At 50.7% G+C, this 22,041-nt stretch overlaps 3 protein-coding genes across 3 annotated transcripts; all 3 read right to left on the bottom strand.

Annotated features, from left to right (window-relative positions):
- Positions 1–7: 7 nt before the first annotated feature.
- Positions 8–3,528, bottom strand: NCU07388 (hypothetical protein). Its single transcript, XM_953788.2, has one exon. The coding sequence runs from the start codon at positions 2,515–2,517 to the stop codon at positions 823–825; it is 1,695 nt and encodes a 564-aa protein (XP_958881.1). The 5' UTR covers positions 2,518–3,528; the 3' UTR covers positions 8–822.
- Positions 3,529–7,466: 3,938 nt separating this feature from the next.
- Positions 7,467–11,809, bottom strand: ham-9 (hyphal anastamosis-9). Its single transcript, XM_952807.3, has 3 exons — positions 11,020–11,809; positions 10,729–10,959; positions 7,467–10,671 (listed from the first exon to the last, which is right to left on the bottom strand). The coding sequence occupies exons 1-3, from the start codon at positions 11,032–11,034 to the stop codon at positions 8,311–8,313; spliced, it is 2,607 nt and encodes an 868-aa protein (XP_957900.3). The 5' UTR covers positions 11,035–11,809; the 3' UTR covers positions 7,467–8,310.
- Positions 11,810–14,882: 3,073 nt separating this feature from the next.
- Positions 14,883–15,666, bottom strand: NCU07390 (hypothetical protein; the record flags this gene model as incomplete). Its single annotated transcript, XM_952808.3, has 2 exons — positions 14,883–15,037; positions 15,627–15,666. The coding sequence occupies 2 exons, from the start codon at positions 15,664–15,666 to the stop codon at positions 14,883–14,885; spliced, it is 195 nt and encodes a 64-aa protein (XP_957901.3).
- Positions 15,667–22,041: the final 6,375 nt, after the last annotated feature.

Below are 22,041 nucleotides of genomic sequence, written 5' to 3'. Positions count from 1 at the left end.
TATCGAGGTGCTCGGGGGGTAAATCAGATACGTGAAAGAATTAACTGGATATCGAAATGGATGATGCATTCTACGGGGTATCAATGACGCTGGGATACTGGAATTTGCAGCCTCCTCCTCCTCCTCCACCACCCCTCATACTTTGCCATCTCCCTTTCCTCTCGGATAATAACGGTCCATCCTTCCGTCATCCTTCTGTCCAAAATCATTCCGACCTTGTCTTGGTTTTAAATTTCTTGGCACAGGCCAGTGTGAAAATAGTATCCTTTATCCCATCCTCTGCCACCACCTCCTGATTCCTTTCCCGCTATGTAAACTGCAACGCAGCCAAGCCTCCCTTCCCCCCGTCTTTTCAAAAATGCGAAAAATGCGGTTGAGGAAAAAGGAAAAAAAAAAAAAAGTGAAAAAAATGCAGCACAATGCAACGCAAAACGCCTTTTTTTTGTCTTCCGCAGGGAACAAGGAAAGAAGACAATTGGGGCAAAAAAGACATGTAGATGAGTATGATGTCGTGTCGAAAAAGAATCGTTGGATCCAGCCCACCGCCTCGCTCTCGACATGATGGAAAATAATCAGACAGACAAGGAACGTGAAAAGAAAAAAAGAAGAAAAAAGAATAGACAGAAATGTGTATGCCCCTCGTGGTTCCCAGACAGATCTCTCGTTTCCAATCATCTGCATGCATTTCTCTTTGGGCCAATATTCCCCGTTACCGACATCAACACCGATGATCCCCAAACTCGCGCAAGGAAACCAACACGGCATACACAAACACACACACACACACATGGGACAGCTTAGCTCGCTCGCGAGCAAAACCTACTAGAACCTATTCGGCATGTTATCCGCCCCCGGTACCGACGGTCCCAGCAACCCAGCCGGAGTCTTGGGCGTAGGCGGCACGTACTTAGCACCCCTCGCCACGGCACCCAAGTCGGCCTCCTCCATCATTGCCGTGAAGGTTGTCACTGGTCTGGTTGATTGCCCCTGGTGGTTATCGGGATTGAAGGGGTCGTAATCATCGGTGTTGTAAGTATTGGTGTTATTAAGATAGGTGTAATTGGTGTTGTTGTTAATGAATTTGGAGTACGTGTTGCTGTTGGCGTTGGCGTTGGCGTTGGCATTGGAATCGCTCTTGGCAAGCCGCTCGGGAGTCAATGTTCGTGGGTCCGCGAACACGTTGATGCTGATTCCGCTAGGTTCGCGAGGGCTTGCTTGTCCGCTCGTTGCGCCCCAGGGGGTAATGGGTGGTGTGGTGTAGCCGGGTCGACCGCCTGCTGCTGCTGTTGGTGGAGGGGAGTTGTTGCGGCTGCTGGTGCTGGTGCCGGTGTAGGCTGATGGGCCGGGAACGTTTCCACTGACGTTACGTCCGTAACCACCGTAGGCTATGCTGCTGTCCTGTCCCTCGGACGGGGTTTTGGCCCGGCTGTTGTTGCGGCTGTGGTCGTTTGGAGACCCGCGAGGGGGAGTATCAAAGGGGTTGACGTTGCCTGATACTGCAGCAAAGTCCGAGTTAGGGCCGCGGTGCGATTGGGCGGAGACTGAGCGGTTGAAGTCGGTTCGGATGGTGTCCTCGGCAACAATGGGGTTGCTGATGATGTTGCCGAAGGAGGACGTAGATCGGTTCAGGCGGGGTTTCTCGCCATGGCCGTGTTGACTGGCTCCAGCTCCGGATTCTTTGTTTCTGCGGTTCAGGATGCAGAGGTAGAGGGTAATCAGACCACCGATGATGAAGACCACGACACCTGCAACCACGCCAGCGATGAGGAGATTGGGACTTCCTCCGTCATCGTCATCATCATCATCATCATCATCTTGTTGGTCGGGCTTTCCGCTTTCCACCGGCTTTGCACTCCCTGCTGACTGGTTACCACTTGCTGCAGGCGTGCCGGTTTCTGGAGGCTTGTCGGTTGCTGTCGGCTTATTGGTTGCTGTTGGCTTGTCGGTTCCTGCAGGAAGTTCGGTCACAGAGAATACTGATTTGGATGTTGTCTGGGAGGATTGAGAACTGCTAATTGGCACTTGGGTTGCTGTTGTCGTTACGCTTGGCGATGGCTTGTTATTCAACTCTTGGGGCGTCTTTGACTGATCCGCATCCTTTTGACAATAACCCTCGGTATTGCAAGAGTAACCCCATGGACAGCATCTATCACCACACCGCTTCAAAGGCACATCCAAAACATTTGTCTTGAGGCCTGCTTGAGGGTTCTTCACTGGATCCTGCTTGCTAGTGTCGCAGGAAATCGGTTGTATCATGGAGCAGTCTTGTCCATTTGGGCAGCAAAGAGCCGCAGTATTTGCGGCCAAAGGAATGCATGTCGAGTCGGTCGGACAGCAAAAGTTATCGGGCAAGCCGGCTTGTGGGCACTTTGAGAAGCCCTCGGCCGCACATGTTGATGTTGACTGTCGTTGGAACAGCTGGCTAGCTGGTACGGCTGAGACTGTTGTCGCGCTCAAGGCGACGACAACCAGTAGTAGTGAGCTCGCTTGCTGTAGTAGTCGCCGCGGCCCCGGCATTGTGAATATCTACTCGAGCAGGGCCGTGCTGAGTAGTGGACTGGGTGAAAGAGATGCCGGCTATTATGTCGATTACAGTCGAGACGGCTCGAAAATTTGGTAGGAAGTCTCACTCGTGGCCGGCAACGTGGAGAAAGAAAAACAAAGGTAAAGAAGAATCAGAAGACTTGGGATATGATGTGACAATCCGTTTGAGAGGCAGATGAGAAGCCGTAACCCCAGAATCACGACAAACAAAGAAAATGACAACGACGTTGACCAGTCAAACGACGAACGGGGCAAGAAATCAGGAAAGAGAAGATTGAGGCAAATGGGAGAGGAAGTCAGGAACGGCTTGGTTAAGGTATCATGGGTATATCGACAACTGGGGGTGCCGGCCCTCTGGCTCACAAGCCGCTTGTGTCTGGATAGTCTAGATGACTGACACATGGACAGGCAAGCATGCGCCTGATTACTACAAAGAAAAAAATCTTTGCAGAAAGCAGCGGAAACGCATCATTTGGCCCAATGGAGTAGACCAGCGCAACGCTCTCCTCCAACCGCTTCTCACCCAAGTTGAATACCCCTGGCGCTATTCACCATCCAAGGAACCACCGGCGCGAATGGGTGAGCCCTGGAACCTCAATAGGCTTCCCGTCTACGGTACCACGCAGATTGGCATATGTATGCGGCCCTTGCTATCTGTAACCCCGGGATGGGCATGCCATTCATGGATGCGGGGGGGCGAGCGATGGAGCGACGACGGGGCGGCGATGGGGCCATGGTGGTCAGTCAGTCTCGTCAGTCTGGTGTAGGTAGTCAGCGGATGCAGGGTGAATTTTGAGATTGGGTGAGTGTGACCGGGCATCGTCAGGGCCTCTCCGATCCTCAAGCCCAGCCCAGACGCTAGACAAGGTGTGGATCAAGGCAGTGGAAAAGGGTCTCAAAGCGCTTCGCTTTTGAGCAAGTGCTTGGTCGACGTGAAGCGCCGACGACCTGGCGATGAATGATGAGTGGGCGAATGAGTGGCAGATGGCTTAGGGTGTTTAGAGTTGTCAAAGTCAAGATGACAAGATGCAGCTTGGTTGGTCCACAATCCTTCCCGTCCGCGCCTACAATGCTACGCTAGCAGGGATCCACTGTTGGGTTCATTCAGGGGTCACTTGATCTCCACTGAGCGTCACTAGAAATAGTGTGCACTACTTGAGCCGACAAAGGCTTAGCGCCCGCTCGCCAAGCGCCGGGTGCCGACCTGAATGACGGAGCGGAAACAGCTGCTTTGCACGGACCACACGGAACCTGGCTCGGTGCATATACGGACGGGCCCGGGGACACTGACCTTCTTTCGAAGACTCGACATGACCCGGAGCATTTGACCATCCGACACAGCTCGGAGCTATAGTACTGTTTGACGGCTACACAGCGTGTACACAATGTCACACATCGATAAGTATTGATGGGGCGGATCTTCGAGTACGTCACGTTCTCTGTGCGATGCCATGGGTTGAGGCATGTTATCGCAAAACATTACCCATTCGACTATCTTCAGAAGTCGCGAGGCTTGTTCACGGTAGCCGCTCGACGATATGCACGTTATTAACTTGTTTCGATTTTTCTAACTTCCGGAACCTCCCAAAAACCGAACTATCACTGTCAAAACGCCCAGAGATCATTCTGAACTCTACCTATGGTACTGCACCCACGAATTCTACAAACCGCCCTTTTCTTTGTCATCCCTCCACCCATTGACGTTGTTGGTAATACCTCCACCTGATGTTGCACATTGATTATGACGTCTTCGCCTCCTTCAAATCATGATAATATACTTCTTGCGAGAGATCTTAATCAAAATGGGCGAGGTATCAAAGCACACAATGGCCAAAATCATAAGCATAAAACGAGATGTCAAACTACCAGGACACTCAAGTCTCACCGTCGCTCGACAACGGTTTTAACCCATTTGACAGTCCAAAATAGACACCACCACTACTCCCACCATAATAACCATCCTCATCACCGGCTTCAACCGCCGTCTCTGCTGCCGCCTCCTACTACTCTCCTCCTACCTCCAGCGTCTCAGGAAATAACCGTCATAGCCGCCGTCCGCAACCCTCTCCACCCGACCTCTCAATCCCTTTCGAGTCTCCCCATTCACCCCTTGGAGACTTTACGCCCTGCCCATCGTCAAGATCGGACCGAACGTGCGCGCCGACGTAGCCGCTGCTGTGCAGGAGCTCGCGGAGAAGCATGGTATCGACACCATTGACGTAGCCATTGCCAACGCCTCGACAGGATAATGTGTAGCCGAAGGGTAGGGAGGCCCAGGTGGATGATATTAACAGAAGAAACGAATATGTTTGGGTTTGTGGAGCTGATGAAGGGGGTTGGTTTTTGGCTCTGTTTTTTTTGGGGGGAGGACGGGCCGCCCAGAAGAAGGAGAAAGTAAAGGACGAGAATAAAGAGGATGTTTGGGTTACGATGGAAAGTGCAAGGGGAAGGGGGGGGGGGGGGGGGGGGGGGGGGGGGGGCGTGTGGACGATGTGAGTTCTTCCAACCTCTTCATACCCAGCTTGTAGATGTGTCTAGATACCAGAGGTGGGAGTTGCCATTTCAGGTGAGAAAAATCTGAGTAGAGTAAATAAATGATACAGAAATAAATGGAAGGGTTGTGATCGTGGTTTGTTTGGTCGCCGATTGTCCCTAGTATAGTACAGATCGCTCAATCTGCCGCCGTCCCCAATGCAGCGTATGTACGATGTAGCGAATGCGGCGGCCCAGTCTTACTTGACCAACAGACTGCGTGACGAGGAGCCCTGGTTGATCTCCTTCTTTACTGACCCTGGGTGAGCCCTATCTTACCACTTATTTTGTCTAGGTTTCCTCTTTCTGATATTTTAATATCTTAGTTTTTTGTTATCATCTCAAGTACCAGCAATACCTGGAAATTAGCTGACACGAGTACCGTCCGAAACATCTAAAGCAGAACCGAGATGGGAAACGCTGGGGCACGCGCGTTGGACCTTGAAGAGGTGTAGGGCAAGCTGGGGGGAAGTTTCAAGGTCATGCTGAAGGTCTTTGACGCTGCTACGAGGGAGACACACAGCGGTTGATGTGCGTGGGACCCGCAACGGTTTTGCTTTGGACAATGCGATGATTGAAATTAAAGAATGGGACAAGTTGGGTTTTATCCTAAGTCCTGGTCTGACATATCACCATCTGTCATTTCTACTCGAGGTAAATATCAGAATGTGGGGTTCATGCGAAGATGCTTCAAGATGGTTTGGTATAGCCAACAAGCCGCCAGGTTACGAATTGATAGAGCATGTCAAAGTTACCTATCTATCAGTCACGACTGATCTCGAAGTTTTCGTATTGCTCGGCTATAGTAGTTGTTGAAAAGAACAATGTCATGAGGACGCCGAAGGGTAGATTCACAGATATGTACTTACTGACAAGATATTCCCGGTATCTAGGACCGTCAATTTTGGATAGCTTGCTCCGTGTTTTGATCGTGATCAACAGCTATTACCTAGAGAAGCGTGAAGAAAGGGAAGAAAGGAGACGAGAAGATTGAGCAGACCAACCAACTGGACTCTTGTGTGGTGCTTGAAGAGACCGTTCGCGGACAGGTCGTGATTAAGGCCTAAACGAGGCCCAGAGAGAGGCCTGGAATGACTTCATCTATCTAAAGCGATGGTTCTCACCTCAGTTTTATTCATGCATCCGTTTGCCTCACCGACAGCTATCCCATTGTACTGTTCTCGCGGACCTCGCCGCTCCTTCGGAGACTTGGCCGATGGTCGAACTGACCACCAGACCGTCACGGTATTATTGCCACCCGGACAAGTGAACGGCCCATTCTTGAGGCCTGGCTGCCTCTTTCCCCTGAGCAGGCTGTGGTCACTATATTCACTGTGTGTCTGGGTGTTCAGGAAAGCATATCATGACTAGGTAGGTACCTAGCTAGAGGTATGGTGGCGATTTAATGTACCAATACTGTTCTTCTGTCCTTCCGTGAACTGAATCCCAAAGTGGAAGGAATGGGTGGGTTGAAGGTAAGGCGATAGAAAGAGAGAAATGCAAGAGCCGGTCCAAGTCCGTCCCTTCCATCCTTGTGTCTCTACAGTTCCGAGTCCATTCAGTTCAAGCTCCCTCATCGACCTATCAAGTGAAAGGTACTTTGAAGGACCTAAGGTGGAAGGAAGGTGGAAGGCAAAAGCCGAGTGCTCCTTCCTGCTCCTGTACCCGGAACACTCTCTTGGCATTCATCGATCACACATCCACTCACACTGGACCTCTCGTCCCACCTGCCCCTAAGCGCCGAGTTTCCTTTTCTGCCATGGACCTGGGCACCTCCTGTATCCATACCAAGGGATTCCCCGTCTTTTTTTTTTTCTTGCTACACGCGCGAAGCGTGCTTCGGGCGGCTAAGTAACGTTTTCTCACTGCCTGCTTGTCTCGCTTCGTTGCTACCTACGCACCCACACACTCTTTGGTGGGTGCCCAAGTTTTATTGTCACTTGCACTACGCTAATAGACCACGTTAACACGCACACACACACACAGCCACTTTTGTTCATGTGATGTGTCTGGGCTCGGCGCTTCAAGACCTGATGAGGGCTTATATTAATGAAACAGTAAAACGGGAGTTGCAATCTGCTGATCCTTCACCGAGGACTGAAGGTGGTTTGGTGAACATGGTGGCTAATGTGCATAGCAAGAAGGTCACCTTCGGGCGAACTCCCCGACGGCGAGCTTCGATGGACCTTGAGATGGCAAAAGAAGGTCGCTATAATGGGTTGCTTTTGCCTCACTGAAAGATCACCGTCCTCTTCGGGCTCACCTAGCGTCGTTGATCGGGCTTTGTCGGGTCTCAACAGTGGCATCATTTGTCTCGAAAACGAAGGAAGATCTGGAGGCCTAGACAGATGTAACTAACATCAAGACGTATGATCACGCTGGTCTGAAAAGGTGAAAAAGATGGTTGCGATTTTAACTTTTCTTCGATCTTGCCTCATTAGGGGCACGCATAATTGACTGAATAGCCAGCTAGCTAGTTTCCAATCTAGATCTGCTTCTCCAAGAGCCATGCTTCTGTATCCAGATCCAGCATGCAGTGGTGAACTCTTCCTCCCTCCGCCTTTTTCCCAGTCTCTGCCTGATTCCCCCCCTATGTAATTCCATATGGGTTTTCTGTTTTGCCGTGGTGGGAAATGCACACCAAATGTCGCCAGATGGTCAGAATCGTGCACTACCCAAAAACGGCGTCATATCTAATAGCTTGAAAAGAAAGACAACGTGAACGTTCGACAAGAAGAAAACAAAAGGTATCGAAGGGTCATAACTCGTCGTAAAATCGTAAAAAGTAAAACCAACGTTCCCCAATTCCTGTAATCCCACACCGGATCAGGTACTACGTGTTGATATCACAAACTGACAGTACACAACCTAACCTTTATCTACCATGCTCACCACTTTTTATACTTCGCTTTCCCGTTCCTTCTTTCCAGACATAAGAACACAACAAACACACGCAAAGGATATAAAACGCCGTTGAATGTTGCTGAAGGAAAGACATGCAACCGAAGAAACAAAAAGAAAAAAAGAAAGGAATAAAAAAGTCATTCAACGGCACAAAGTGGTATCCCAAGGTATCTCAATCGTCTCTTTCCAAGGCATCCGTAGAATAAGAGAACCACGAGAGGATTTGCGGTGGGAGCTTGTTAGAGAAACCAAAATCAGGATGTAAACACCCTAGGAGAACGAAAAGAGGGTATGACATCGAGAACAGAGAAAAATAAAGAAAGAAAGCATTCAAATCATGCTGCCATTGACAACCACCTCGGCGCCCTCGCCCTTCTGTTTGAGCGCCTTGGCCAGCATCAACTCCCTCATCCAGTCAATGCGCTCGTCTCTGCTTTTAACAGCAAAGTGGTGCATCTTTCCGGTGCCGTTAACGGCGCCATGGATAGCGCCCCCGCTAGCCGATGCGGCGGACGACGACGATGGGCCAGGGACGCTGTTCTCCCGCTTGCGCAACTGCCCCTTGACGGCAGCCTTACCGTCCTGGGGAATCAACTGGAAGCTGAAGGCGGCAATGTCCTCTTTGGATTGGGCGTCGCCGGAGCCGCGGCGGATGTGCATGGCCTTGAAGGCGGCGTTGAGCTTGGAGGTGTTGGCGTTGCTGCTGCAAGCAATGGCGTAGTCATCAATGTCAATGTACTCGAGCGTCTTGTTGTTGGCCGTGGCCGCGTCCTTGTGCATGGTCAGGCGGGTGCCACGGAGCTTGAAGTAGTGCTCGTGCCACTCGTGGCGGAGCATCTTGGTTTTGCGCTTCTTCATGAGGCCTTGGTAGGAAACTGCTTCACCATTTGTCATGTCTTCCGTGGGCTGGGTGGTGGTGGGAGAAAGACGGCTTCCGCTGCTGGGGTTGTTGCTGACTCCATGGCTTTCGGTAGGGCTGGTGCCGGCACTCTTGCTTGGGGCAATGACTGCCGAAGAGCCAGGCATGGGAGCGATGGCGCGCTCAAAGGTGGTACGGTTGGTCTGGCTCCATGGGTATTGCACACGGGGAGGGGGCTGCAGAGGGCGCTGGGCCTGGATGGTGGCTCTCCGAGAGAAAGACTTGTTCTGCGGTTGCACGGCAGTGAGGGGTGTGACGATGGAGTTCTCATCCAGCGCAGGCATGACAGGGAAGGAGGGCCGACGGATAGTGGCTCGAGACATAGATCGCGTAGGAGGGCCAGGATTATGGCGGTAATTCATATCAGGCGGAACCGACTGGGAAACATCTCGAGAGATGATGGGGATGGAGGTCATGGTGACCGGAACGTCCATCTCAGAGAAGGGTGTACCGAAGCGGTATACACCAACCGGAGTCGCTTCTTCAGATGAAGCAGATTGATCGCTCATCTCGCGAAACGAAGGGATTACCTGCGACTGACGACGAGCAGAGGTTGCACGAGCAGATACGGGTCCAGCAACAGCGCCCCCCTCATTAGGGATGGCTAGCTTAGGAAGAGCACGTAATCTCGCATGAGGACCTTGAGCTTGCTGCTGGGGATATAGCTCGAACGGCGGTGTTGGGGGAACCTCGCTCGAGCCGACCGCATGGTGGTTCTGGAAGTCAAGAAATTGGCGAACGTTGTCTTGGGGATCCCGCGACATGACATTTCGCAGAGTGGCTTCCTGGAGATACTGTAGAGTTGGTTGATCTCCAGGTCCCATAACGTCTGAGGATGCCACAACCGACGGGATGGCGTCCGAGACAGGACGAAAGGGGTCGATAGCCTCAGCCGTCTGCGGGTTCCCGGGATTTCCCGCAACCATAATGATACCGCCTTCGTCAATGTTGACAAATGGGTGGTCCTTCTTAAACGCCTCAATCATCTTTTGGTTCCGCTTCCACTTGGCGCAGTTCTCACCCTTGGAGCAGCTGTGAGGCTTGGGCATGAGCTGCTCAATGCCTACAATGGAGACTGACTCGAGAGGAGAAATCACATCATTGATCTTTGGCCTCACTTTGCTCGCCTTCCTCTTGGGCTTATTCACGCTTTCGTTTCTCCGCAGCTCTCTCTCAACCTTGCGGTCTGGCTCATCCTCAATCGGAGTTTCGGGCTGAGGGTCCGGCTTCTGGATGTTCCTCATGGAGTGGATTTCATGCCAGACCCTTGTTCGCATCCCAAACGAGGTGATTCCAAGCTCTTTCAGATCCTCAAACTTTAGGGTGATTAAGATGGACCCTGTGATATCGTTCTCCACAAATCTCTCACAGGTATTAAGCTCAACACCGGCGTTGAACATCCATTGGGCAACCATTTCAGGAGTCCATTCTGGAAGGGTTCGTGGGTCGAGTTCGACATCGGTGAATCGGAAGGGCCCGGAGTCGCGCTTGCTCCTAGTTGGAAGGGTCGTAAGATGAACGGTATGTTGCAGAAAATGGTCATGTTCTTGGGCCTTCCGTTCCGTAATCGGCGATAGGGATAGGGCGTTTTGATATTCGACGGAATGCAGGGACATGGAGCTGCGAAAAAGATGAGGTCCCCTAGGACCTTCCACCTGCTTCATCTCCTCAAACGGGAACGGGAACCCTCCTCTTTGGCGCACCGATCTTGGTGTTTGGACCTCGTCGTAGGAAGACATTGTTGTGAAGCTTGGTTGACCGCCCGACTTTGACTTTGGTCTTTGTTAGCGGTCCATATCACGGACTTGCAATAGGTGCAAGTGACTTACTGAACCGATACTGTTGCGAGGTGAGATCTCGTCATCATGAGCCAGATCCTCCATATCGCTGTAGACATCGTCCTCATCCATCTCCCAGTCTGACTCCATAAATTCGGTGTATACTGAGTTTGGCCTGTCTTTGACATTGTTGGTGGAGAAGAAGCTCTCAACCCGAGGGCCGGTCTTTTGGCGCATTTCATCATGGCGGTCATGTTCCCGCACATGATAGTGTAGGTTATCCTGTAGTATATGGTGAGCACTCTGCGTCGCTGATCCCAAGGACATGTTGATATTGCTTACCATGTTAGCAGTCATGGTGATTGAGATATCCCCTATGGGTCTCGGGGTGACACAGGCGAGGGGTATATATCAATGGCGGCTTGAAGCCACTATTTGTTGGTTCTTCTTTTTTTCTTGTTGGTTTTTGTTTTTTCTTTTCTTTTTTTTCTTTGGCGGCTGCCGGCAGTGCCGATCTTTGTATCCTCAATATCGCTACGCTGCGCTGGAGGATGAGCTGAACCGGGTAGATTTATGATGAATTGAACATGTGACTTTTTGTGGTATAACCCGCGTGGTCACAGTGAAAGAAGCCGAACCAGGAGGAAAGTCGACTGTGAGACGTCGACGGACAGCGACAGAGAGTTATGTAGGGCGAATCGATGGTCAACCCGCGATGTCGGCAAGCGCTTCAAGCTAAGGAGGAGGGTAACGAGGTAACCTCAGCGGTGCGGTGCAGGTATAGTACCTATGTAAGCCACGGGCCAGAAGACACTGGTCTCCAATCGATGTCTGGGTGTGAGTAAAAGGTAAACTAGGGGTGCCCCTGTTGGGATAGGTGAAAAACGAGACGGGATGAGATGTGATATGATATGGGATGAATTGCAGCAACAGAACCAGATCGGCTCATGGATGGATTTGATGTCGAGGACAGTGACAGTGGCAGCAGTCACCGGTGACAAGCACAGTGCAGCAAATATACCGTCTGGACTCGGATCTTTTCCAGGCCGTAGCACACACACACACAGAAAGAGAGAGAGAGAGAGACGGCAGAGATAGATAGTGTAGAGAGGAAGAAAGAAAAAGACTCTCGGTCACACTCTCGCCGTTGCTCGGCGAGAAGGGTATGTATGGTCTCCCGGGCCGCTACGAAGAGGTATGGCCCCCCCGGCCCATAAGCCTGACGGGCATGGTTCAAGGGTCTAGGTACCGTCAGTAGCGCATGTCAAGCCCGGATGGTGTCCTCGATGGCATGGATAGGTGTCCTTCATCATGGCATAGGTGGTGGCCTAGCAAGTGGCCTCGATGGTGTGCATTCGGATGCGTATCCAGTAATGCAGAGTGGCTTTTGGCCAGGACGAGCTATGAGGATAAAATTAGCAGGGCCTTCCACTTGTGTGGTATACCTAGGTGCCAGATGCGTGTCAAGCCAGCATGGAGCACGCCAGAAGGGTCCAGTGCCATGAGGTGCTGGAGATTGAGGCGGCCGCCGTGGTGGTTGGCCTGGGGTTCGTTCAGCAGCTTCTTGCGTGGTTGGTTGTTTTTTCCGTGTAAACGGCGGAACAGCAAGTGAAAGGTCGAGTTGTGCGAAAGGATGGAAATGGAACCCTAACTGCAGAGTCACGACATGGAAGCGACAAGTGGAAGAGGAGGAAGACTGGAAAGCGGGGCAATCGCGACGGTCTAACACGCGATTGGGTCAAAAATTTTGTCATGCAAGCACATCAATAGGGCACTTCTGATGGCTGATTGGCTGCTGAGGCCAAGAAATGCCTAGAATAGTCAATGCTAAGCGCCCAATGTGCCATTTTGCGCCATTGCTTTGGTCTTTCTTGTCCTCAGAATCGATACTTGTTCTTTTGAACACAGGACCCTGGACCTAACCCTAGGCGCAAGTGGGCCGTGCCGATCTGCTCTGATCCACCAGCCCACCTTCAACGTCCTGTCTCCGCCATCCACTCATAACCTTGAATTCAAGGTCTCCACAGCTCCAGAAGCGGAGTCGACCAGACCCGACTTGCAGTGCCCGTTTCTCCCCGAGTCGCCCTTATTTCCAACTGCCATTCTGTTCCGTCCCGCCCAAAACAGAAAAACTTTCCAGTCTTCCGGGCAACAGGTGCATGATGATAGTTGCAGCTACTTACATACTGCGAAATTGTCGTATGGTTGTTCCTGCAGCATGTGCGTTTGTACCAGTGTGCTCAGTGCTGTGCTGCGGGTGTGGTTTGGGATGATAATGCCCCCGCGATTTCTTGACGTTTCCGAATCGAGAGGAACCGGGTTCATCAGTTCATGGCTTTCCGTTCAATGCCCAATCGTATTCAAAAAGTCTTCAAAATGTTGACGATGGCGGGATGGACTTCGGTTTACCGAACACGACGAGAGTTTCAGAGGTGATACACTACATAGGTAGTGTTGAATACATGTCTTATCTTCCACATAAGGCAACCTAAGGTATCGTCATCTGTACTCCTCTCGAATTGCCGACTCTGATAGGGCTTATCAGACCCGTGGGGTTGAAGTGGAAGAGGACGCGATTAACAGTCCTGTGCTCACGTTGACACTTGGTGGAGTTTTGGTTTTGATTTCGATTTGACTCCTTTTTTTCCTTTCTTTTTTTTCTTCTTTTTTTTTTTTTCCCTCCTCTCTCGCGTCGCATTCCTGTCCGTTCGCGGATCGATTGGCGACATCGTTCCGATTCGAGCCTGTGCGAAATTGCTCTTTCGAGATAACCTTGGGCACGTCTTAGACACTCTTTGACGGTTACGTAGGTTATTAGGCACAACGATCAGCAATCCTGAAGCAGCGGACCACCCGTGCGTGCCGTTGATCTATCGGTGTCCATCTCGCTCACCAACAGAAGAAAAGATGCAGATTGGCCATCCTGGGACGGACCGGCCCCCGGACTGAGGTGATGAGGGGATCTCCATCTCCGGCTACTCTCCAGTGTCAGACTTCGGTCATTACGCTTCAAGGATTTTCTGGCCATCAGCTACCCGGCCCGGCCCCCTGTTGAACACCGTCTCATCGCTGACATTGCCATTCCGGGTGAGAGATCCTCTTCAGCAAACCGGGGGCCGACCGGGACCAGGGCAGTTGTGGGGACAACGCTTCAGCTACTCCACAGAAACGGTTCGCCTGCCTTTTACCGCGTCGTCGGCAAGCATCAGCTCACAGACGGCGCTTGTCCCTATCAGGACAATTTGCCCCGATAGCCTGGCATGCTCTAGCCTGTTCCTGCATCCATTGCTTCTCGCTCTCACCCAATGGCTTGGTGAAGCAACACAAGAAGAATGACACGCAGGGCAGAGAGCAGAGAACACATGACATGTGCAAGATTGAACAAACCAATAAACCCGAGTTTCAGGTTCCCGTTGACTGACAGCGAACAGATTGGCCAGTTTGGCAGGCCTCTCGGCCCAAGACCTCGAAAGTCGATAGCAGCAAGACTCCAACAATCTCTTGTTCGGAACCGGCCATGCTCCACGTTCCACTGTAGTGGCGACAGGCGTGTTGCGGTGTGCTACAACTCTGTTGCCTGCGTGCAGAAAAGTCATGCCTCAACACGATCCCAACTCTCCTCATGCCATAGTCCGTCGCCAAGCGTGTCGCAACCCGATCAACATCTCGTGGAAGCCCAAAACCGCAAAGCCGCTACCCGTCCTTGCTGAATCCAGGGCGATAGACAAGGCGCAAGGTCATGTGCCGCGGTTTGCGGCTTCTCTGAATCCTGCTTTGCTCAACACCAAAGGCCAGGGAAGAAGTTCCGATATCGACGCAAGATGTTAAAGCTTGCACACCGGCAAATCATGGGCGTAGCTTCACCGGGCTTCAAGGTCAGTCGATCTTAAGAGCATCAACCACAGATGCTGACCATCTTCCTCTACCTTTTTTCTTCTCTACCCTACTTGTTGCGCTTTTGTACAGCCAGGCGACGGAAACGTTCTGCTGCCCAATATCAACGAAATCCCCGTTCTTGTTGTGTAGATCACGAAATGCCAGGGTCCTTATCCTGTCGTCCTAGGAGCATGAAGCTACACTACCTAGCTACAGTAGCTGCTATAATGCATTGTTGACTCAACACAGGCACAGGGCAGAATACGGCAGCGAGGGCAGGGTCCAGGGGAGCCCTGAACTGTGTCACAGCTCTTGCTCCCGCTCTGATCCTAGCCCCGTCCAGCTCCCGCCCCGCGCGCCGCGCACTGCCAGGGACTTGCCAGGACACCAACAGCCTCACAAGTCATGCCCTTGTCCGAGACCACTGACCTCGGAAGAATGACCGGCGTCATACGATGGCCATCGGGGCTCTTGACCGCCATTGCTGTTTTTTTGAAAAAAAAAAAAAAAAAGTTTTCTTTCTTCATCACCAGAAAAAAACAGCCAAGGAAGATGAGATCAAGAAAAATTTGAATAGACAAGGAGACATCGGGACATCACAGTAGGATCAGGCTTCCCTACGCAGTATACTACTTCCTTGCCTTGAACTAGGTGGGCCCGCAAGCCAATAATATTGTTGCTTGGTACGAGAAAGCTCTCTCTTCAGCAGGCGGCCTAAGCATGTTCCCGTGTCTTTCACATACCTATACCCAAGTACAACAAGCCACAACATGGACACTATAGAAGTTTTACAAGTTATACGTTCTGGATCGCGAGTCGTACGGAGAAAATTTTGCTTGTTGTTTTCTGTTCATCGTGAAGACAGATCCGATGACGCCGGGTATATCTTCCACTGCCCGGCAATACGGGGAAGTGGATGGTCCCGTTGTGAATGGTGCAAGGCAATGCGGTGCACCTTGCCCCTGACTTTAGCTTCAGTGGCTACCTCTTCACAACACACCTCCGGGCCACTAAAACTGTGGTCGCCCAGCAGGCGGCCTAGTACAGCACAAGCGTCCACGTTGTATACGTACAGGCCCTGCAGCGTAGGAGACGAAGACCCAAAGTCTGCATCGTGACGCACGGCATTCACGCGCGGGGGTAACTCCCGTCGACATTTCTTTTTGGGCTTTACAATACCTTTTCCAAAAAAGAAAAGAAGAAAAAAAAGAACCATTTTTCTTTTCTTTTCTTGAAGCAGAAGCTGTGCAACGGAGAACAGCAGCTGGGAACACGGGGGCAAAACACACACCGACTCTTTGGCTTCCATTACACTCCAGGTCGTGCTCGGACTGGGAATTATTGATGGGTTATGGGATCATGCCGGGAGTTGAACCTGAATACCTCTAGGGTCGTCGTTTATGTGCGGGGTAAAGTAAGTCGAGAGAAAGCAGGAGCTGTCCGCTAACTTCCATTGTATCCTGTGGTGCACGAACATGACGTTTTCGCGCGACAAGGACAAGACAAGACGGAAAGCGCAAAGATAAAGCAAGCATCCCATCCCTTTCGTCCGGATATCGGCCAAGTCAAATCAGAGGCGAGACGAAGGGAAAAAAAAAAAAAAAAAAAAAAAAAAAAAAAAAAAAAAGAAACAAGAAAAAATGGTTGGGATGAACTTGTGGCTCCCATCTGTGTCCGTATTCGGCCTCTTCCATCCCCATTATCCGTCCACCTTGTCTCATCGACGCTCGGACACATTCGAGAACTACCAGCCAACCTCGCAATTCACGACGACGGGCGACATGTTTCAATGTCTTGACTGACAACTCAATTGTTCCCCCCCCCCCCCCCCAAGCCCAAGACACACAGCAACTGCGACTGCAACTGCAACTGCAACTGCAACTGTAAGCCACAACCTTCTCAAAAAGTGGTCCGTGTCTCGGGAAGGAACATCAACCACCACATGTCTTCTCTCTTCCATTGTGTGTTCAACTGAACCCTTCCATGTCGTGCGAGCTGGAATTGACCTATCAGGCTTTAGAAGCCTTCAAGTACCCAGTGAAGAGGTGTGTAGGTAGTACAAGCCACTACACTATAAAACCATGCGCATTGTTGTTTCCAGGACGGGCCGATGCGGGTTAGAGGACTTAAGGACATGCATGGATGGAAGCTGTAGGTATCCGTGGTACCTACCAGGTATTCGCTTTCTTTTTGAGGTTTAAATTCCAGGGTATGCTGGGTAGGACTTTGCTTGCTTGCTTGCTTGCTTGCTTGCCTGCCTCTCAACAGTGAAGTGAGTCTCGTTGAAGACGCAACCCTTTCGAAGCAATAAAGGTTGGTTGAGGGGTGGGATTGTGTGAAACGCAGGAATAACTTAATTCGACCACTTGTGTAGATGCATTTATAACAAGTGCAGATGCAGAGACGGCAACGGGCAGCTTGCCGTATGCAGTGCTGCGGCGTTGCTATGTATGTTGCAAGTATGAAGAAACGAAATTCTAGAGCTTTCATGTGGTGAGCACCAGAGACCAATTGCTTCACAAAGATATCTCGACTTGTCTTGGAATTGAAGTAACTACCCGAAGATGATTGTTTTTTTTTTCTTCGTGCTATCCTTATCACCCAATTTTTATTGTACTGTTGAGAAAGAAATGAGACAAAATCATGATCGGTCATCCATCAACCTTCTCCTCGACAATTTTGGAAAAGAGGTAAAAGCATCGGTGTGAGGAAGACGAGAATGCACACATGTTTCCACCCACAGCACACAGTGGAAGGAGAAACGAAGAAGTAGTGAAAAGAAAAGGGTTTCGGTGACTTGCTAACATGCATCACTCTCCCTTATCTGTAAGGGGATCATGTTCAAGCAGATAGAAAATGCCACCCGGATTGCATCAATCCATTCATCTATTCTGTCTTGCACCCGCCTGCAAAGACAAAAATTTGAGGTCTGAATTGGTCATTTACGTGAAAAGATAACACCGTGATAAACTCGCCTGGCCGGTGTGGAAATAGGCGTGATGTAATTCATGATATTGCGTCGAGAATGGACATGGTGTAGGTATGTATGTCTGTTTTCACGCAAGGTACGGGTATCATGATTTATTTCTTAACCTAACCTGCCTACCTACCTTAACACAGCATCTTCACATCTCGTCGAGATCAACCAATGAGGATTTGTCGAGATGGTCAACCAAGATATCCCTCAACGTTCCTGCGTCGAGAACAATTTCGCATTGCATTGTGCACTGCAGCAGCGAGTGCATGTGTGTGTGTGTGGGTGTGTGTGGAAAGTGGGCGAGCTTGCGTGCGTAGGTAAGAAATAAAGTGGTTGCTCTGATAGGTTACTTGTACTTTCTGGACCAGACATTTCTCAACGGTAAATGACAACGACCCCCATCCTATGCAGTATCACACACATTTTCGCATTCCTCAGCCGAACACGGAGAAGGGGCGGGAGACCCGTCTCTCTGCTTATATGCTTTATGTGGTGGTTAGCAATGAATGGATGATGGTGGCTGAAGATTTAGGCGTTCCAGTGAGCAGGGCAAATTGGTTGTGCAGCTCATCACACAAGGTATACATGACGCGAAGGGATCTGTTAGATCTCAGATTCTAGTGTTGTCGTTGAAAGATGCCCCCTACCTTCCTCTGCTGCCCCCTACGAACAGGATGTTATAAGCGAAGAGAGTTGATTCTGCTCTTTGGTTGGGTCTTGATTTTTTGGATGGTGTACAGGAGTTGGGTCGAGTAAATAGTTCACAGCCATCCCATTTACCGTGGTATTTTATCAGCGCATCATCAAGGTCTTTCTTGCTGATGCTCCTGCTCCTGTGCTGGTGCAACCCCGGGTGTGCTTCCCGTTTAAAGTCGCTCGTGTCGCTCATATGGCATCTCTCTTCGTCTAGGTTGGTAGTCATTAGTAACAAGTACCATAGCTTCCGGCTCCGCGGCGCGGGTGCAATGTTTCTTCTAGCTGTAGCTGTCTTGTCTCTGTGTTAAAGCTCGTCTGCATTCTCGTGGGTCTTTTCGCCTCTGGAAGCCTGTGCGCCTGGGTGAATGTCCAACCGATCCTACCCACCAGGAAAATATCAGATTTCGATCCCCTCTCCCATCCCACCAATCACTTTCCGAGGAAGCAATGGTGTGAGCCTTCGATTTCACATGACATCTACGCTATGCGGCCGCCTCCAAGTGAACAGGCCGCAGAGAATGTGAGGAGACAGAGAAACAGAAGAGAAAGGGGCGAATTTGAGTTTAGGCGTCTGTTAGACACAGTTGCACAGTCCGTTGTGGGAAAGCGTTGTGGATAGTGGTTGCAACCAACTGGGCTCCTTCATGAACGTGACTGCAACCTTCTTCTTTGCCATTACAACGCAACGCCCACAAGGATCTGAATCCTCAAAAAGAGGCGGACCTTCCTTCTGCAACCGCAAAAGCGGCCACCCTGTTCGCAGATTCGTCGGAGCCACCAGAAATCCTAGAGAGCTTTCGGTCCGGGGTCCAGGAACTGAGACTGTGAGTGGCCGGTTTGCTTGTGAATGTGCGACACCACGGGAAGTGGCATCACCAAGGATAGAGATAGGGATCCATATTCGGGGACTAATGAGTCCATGGACTGTTGTGTGTGACCTAGGTTTGCGTAGAACAAAGCGAGGGTTGTCCCCTCTCTCCGGCAAGTCTCGTTGGATTCCATTTCTCCTCGCGGATTGTGGGGTAGTTCGCGTTGTTTGAGGTAGTATTGGGTTGCTGATTTTATGTGATATCGTGTGGATCTCATATGTATGTTGTTCACTTCAGCTTTCAGGTGCACTCCATCGAAAGCAAATTACGCCATGGGAAATCAAGCAGCGCAAACAAAAGTGTTGCGTGGGCTTGCAATCACATTCGAGAAAAACCCGGACTGCTCACATCTAGGCTCTGTTGCTGTAAAGTCTTTTACTGAAGAATGCCCTTGCAAATATGTGATCGATGATACCGTGTCCCCGCAATCATCGATCTTTCGTGTCAGTCACTGCGCGAAATTGCAGAGGCAAATTTGCGCGGTGCAAATGAAATCTCTCGCTCCTCGACGTACGAACACTGATCGGGCTTTATAGTGGGCAGTTCACTAAATGCCGAGCTCCTCTCCAACTGACCTGGCTTGGTAGGTTGACCGAGGCCCAAGACAATTTGATGAAATATGGCCGGGGAGGGACAAAAGGTGCGGAGAGAGAGAGCGAGAGAGAGAAAAGGGGGGGGGGGGGGGGGGGGGTAAAAAAGAGACAGGTGAAAAGGTTGGCTATGAAGGATCCAATGAGGTGGTTGGTCAATAACTGACTGACCTCAACTCCAAAAAGGGAAAGACATCAAGACAACCTACAGCTTGTCCAACCCATCCTGTTATGCCAATTTCGTGTTGACCACCTTTCGAAGAAAACCGTTGGATCTTGGCGTTAGCCAGTTGTTCTGAGATGTTGATTTCCTGGCCCCGTGTCATCAAATTCTAGAGGCCATCGAGAGACTTACTTTTCGCTCTGTCATCTCGCTTGTTGATGGCAGAGAGACTTATGTCATCAACGGATATCGTCCTCGCCTTCGATCAACTTGTGTACGATCATCGCACAAGACCGCCAACATCTTGGTTTTGTTTTACTTTTCTTATTCTTTTCTTTCTCTTTCTCCTTCTTTTCTTCTTTTTTTCGCTCTATCTCTCCTTCTGTTTCTTTCTTTTTTTTTCTTTTTTTCTTTTTTCTCATAAGGATCTTCACGCTGACAGGGGCCACATTGAGGGTTTGCGGGATGCGGTTAACTTCCCGTAGTCCCGTGAGTCCGTTTCAGGAAAGGTCCCCTCACAAGTCTTGATCACGACTATCAGATCTTTGCATACTCCTCTGATTGGCTCTCTCCAGGAGGAATTATTCCCGTCGTGAAAGGGAATCCCCGTGAGCTTGACTGCAAGACTTTTGGCAGAGACATCTGCACTGTTGTGTAAAACGGCGCAATTGAAGATCGATCGGCGACAGACTCTTGGCGTAACTATTGCTCATCCACTGTGAGTTTGACCAGTGTCCCCCTGATTGCAATGCTCACCGTCATCATGTGCTGTTTTGATATCTGAAAAGGCCATTATCGATTCGTGACAAAGTGTGATGCCGGAAATTTTGGCTCCTTCGACGCACATTGTACACCACATGTGCCCCGGCTGGCCTGGGTACGGATCTCGCGGTGAATTTGAAAAAACACCACAAGATATCCCCATATCCGCCTCCGCGAGCTGCAACGCACTAATGGACGGTCCTTTCCGCTGATGAGCGCGGCCAGAATATGACACTAACCCCGCAAGGACGAAGGTGAGCGAAATGAAGATGTGATATCACATCGTGACCTTGCTGTTTTGGTTATGAGCTCCGTGCGCCTCGCAAGCCCAGAACATCACTCAACTCCAGACGGACGTCATATCTCACAGGAGTGTTGTGATGCCGTGATTGCCGGGACAATGCACCGTGTTTGAAATGCGAGGAGTAAACAAACATTGACAGCGTCAGTAGTGAGATGTCCTTGCAACTGAATCGTTTATGATCGTCGATAATGCTTCAAGGATGGAAGCCAAGCTAAGTACAGCACGATGTTGTAGAAATGCGCTGCACCTAAAAGCCTTGGTGCGTGCAAATCACTGGTGGGGATGTCAGCATAGTCTCATAGTATTCCCGAAGGTCGACTATCAGCCCCGATGTGATGCGGAAGCGAACGTGGGGCTCAGTTTGGTGAATGTGGGCAAGGACTGGTGAGCGGGTTAATTGTCTGGATCGGCGAGATTCCCAAATGGGAGAACTAGTGTACACTATGAGGTGCGGAGGAACAGGTGCTGATGGACAGGGTAAAAATAGTAAAAGGACTAAATACTTGTATGCAGCAGCTAGAAGAGCGGGGACGATAACGGAGCCAGAAGTACCACCTACTTGTGATGTCTTGCAGGATGGGCCCAAAATTAGCCCATCAGTGCAATGAGGGAAAAATCCATCACACCTGGCTGTGGAACTGTTGGGGGCCTACGGCAGAGGATCCTGCTGGTGCTGTCAAGCGATAGGAGGATCAACTTGTCCGAAAAGGGAAGCTGAGCGGCTAATTAGCCCACTCACTGCTCCCAGCTTGTCTGATGGCCGCGAGCCACGCCATGTAGGTATGATGCCATCACCAGCCGTGGGAGAGCAGGGAGGCATTCCTGGAACTCGGGTCATATTGAAGGTGAATAGTACCACGCGAAGGCCGGTATTCTGGCCGACTTCCCGGCTCGGTACCCCAGTGCCCGGGCGCTATCGGCGTTGGGCACACTGCAATCCATAAGATAGGTAGGTAGGTAGATACATGCCTAGGTAGGTAGGGTTATTGTCCTCTGTCCTCATTGCTAGGTACGTGTCAAGTCGTTCGACAAGCAACGAAGCAAGGCTGCAGTGGTTCGAGAGTTGGAGGCCACAAGGTCATGCCACAGTTCAAGAAGCAAGGAATTCTTTTGACGCCAAGAAGAAG

Source organism: Neurospora crassa, linkage group I, assembly GCF_000182925.2.
Source record: "Neurospora crassa OR74A linkage group I, whole genome shotgun sequence".
NCBI lineage: Eukaryota > Fungi > Ascomycota > Sordariomycetes > Sordariales > Sordariaceae > Neurospora > Neurospora crassa.
This window is presented reverse-complemented; position numbering and strand designations above follow the sequence as displayed.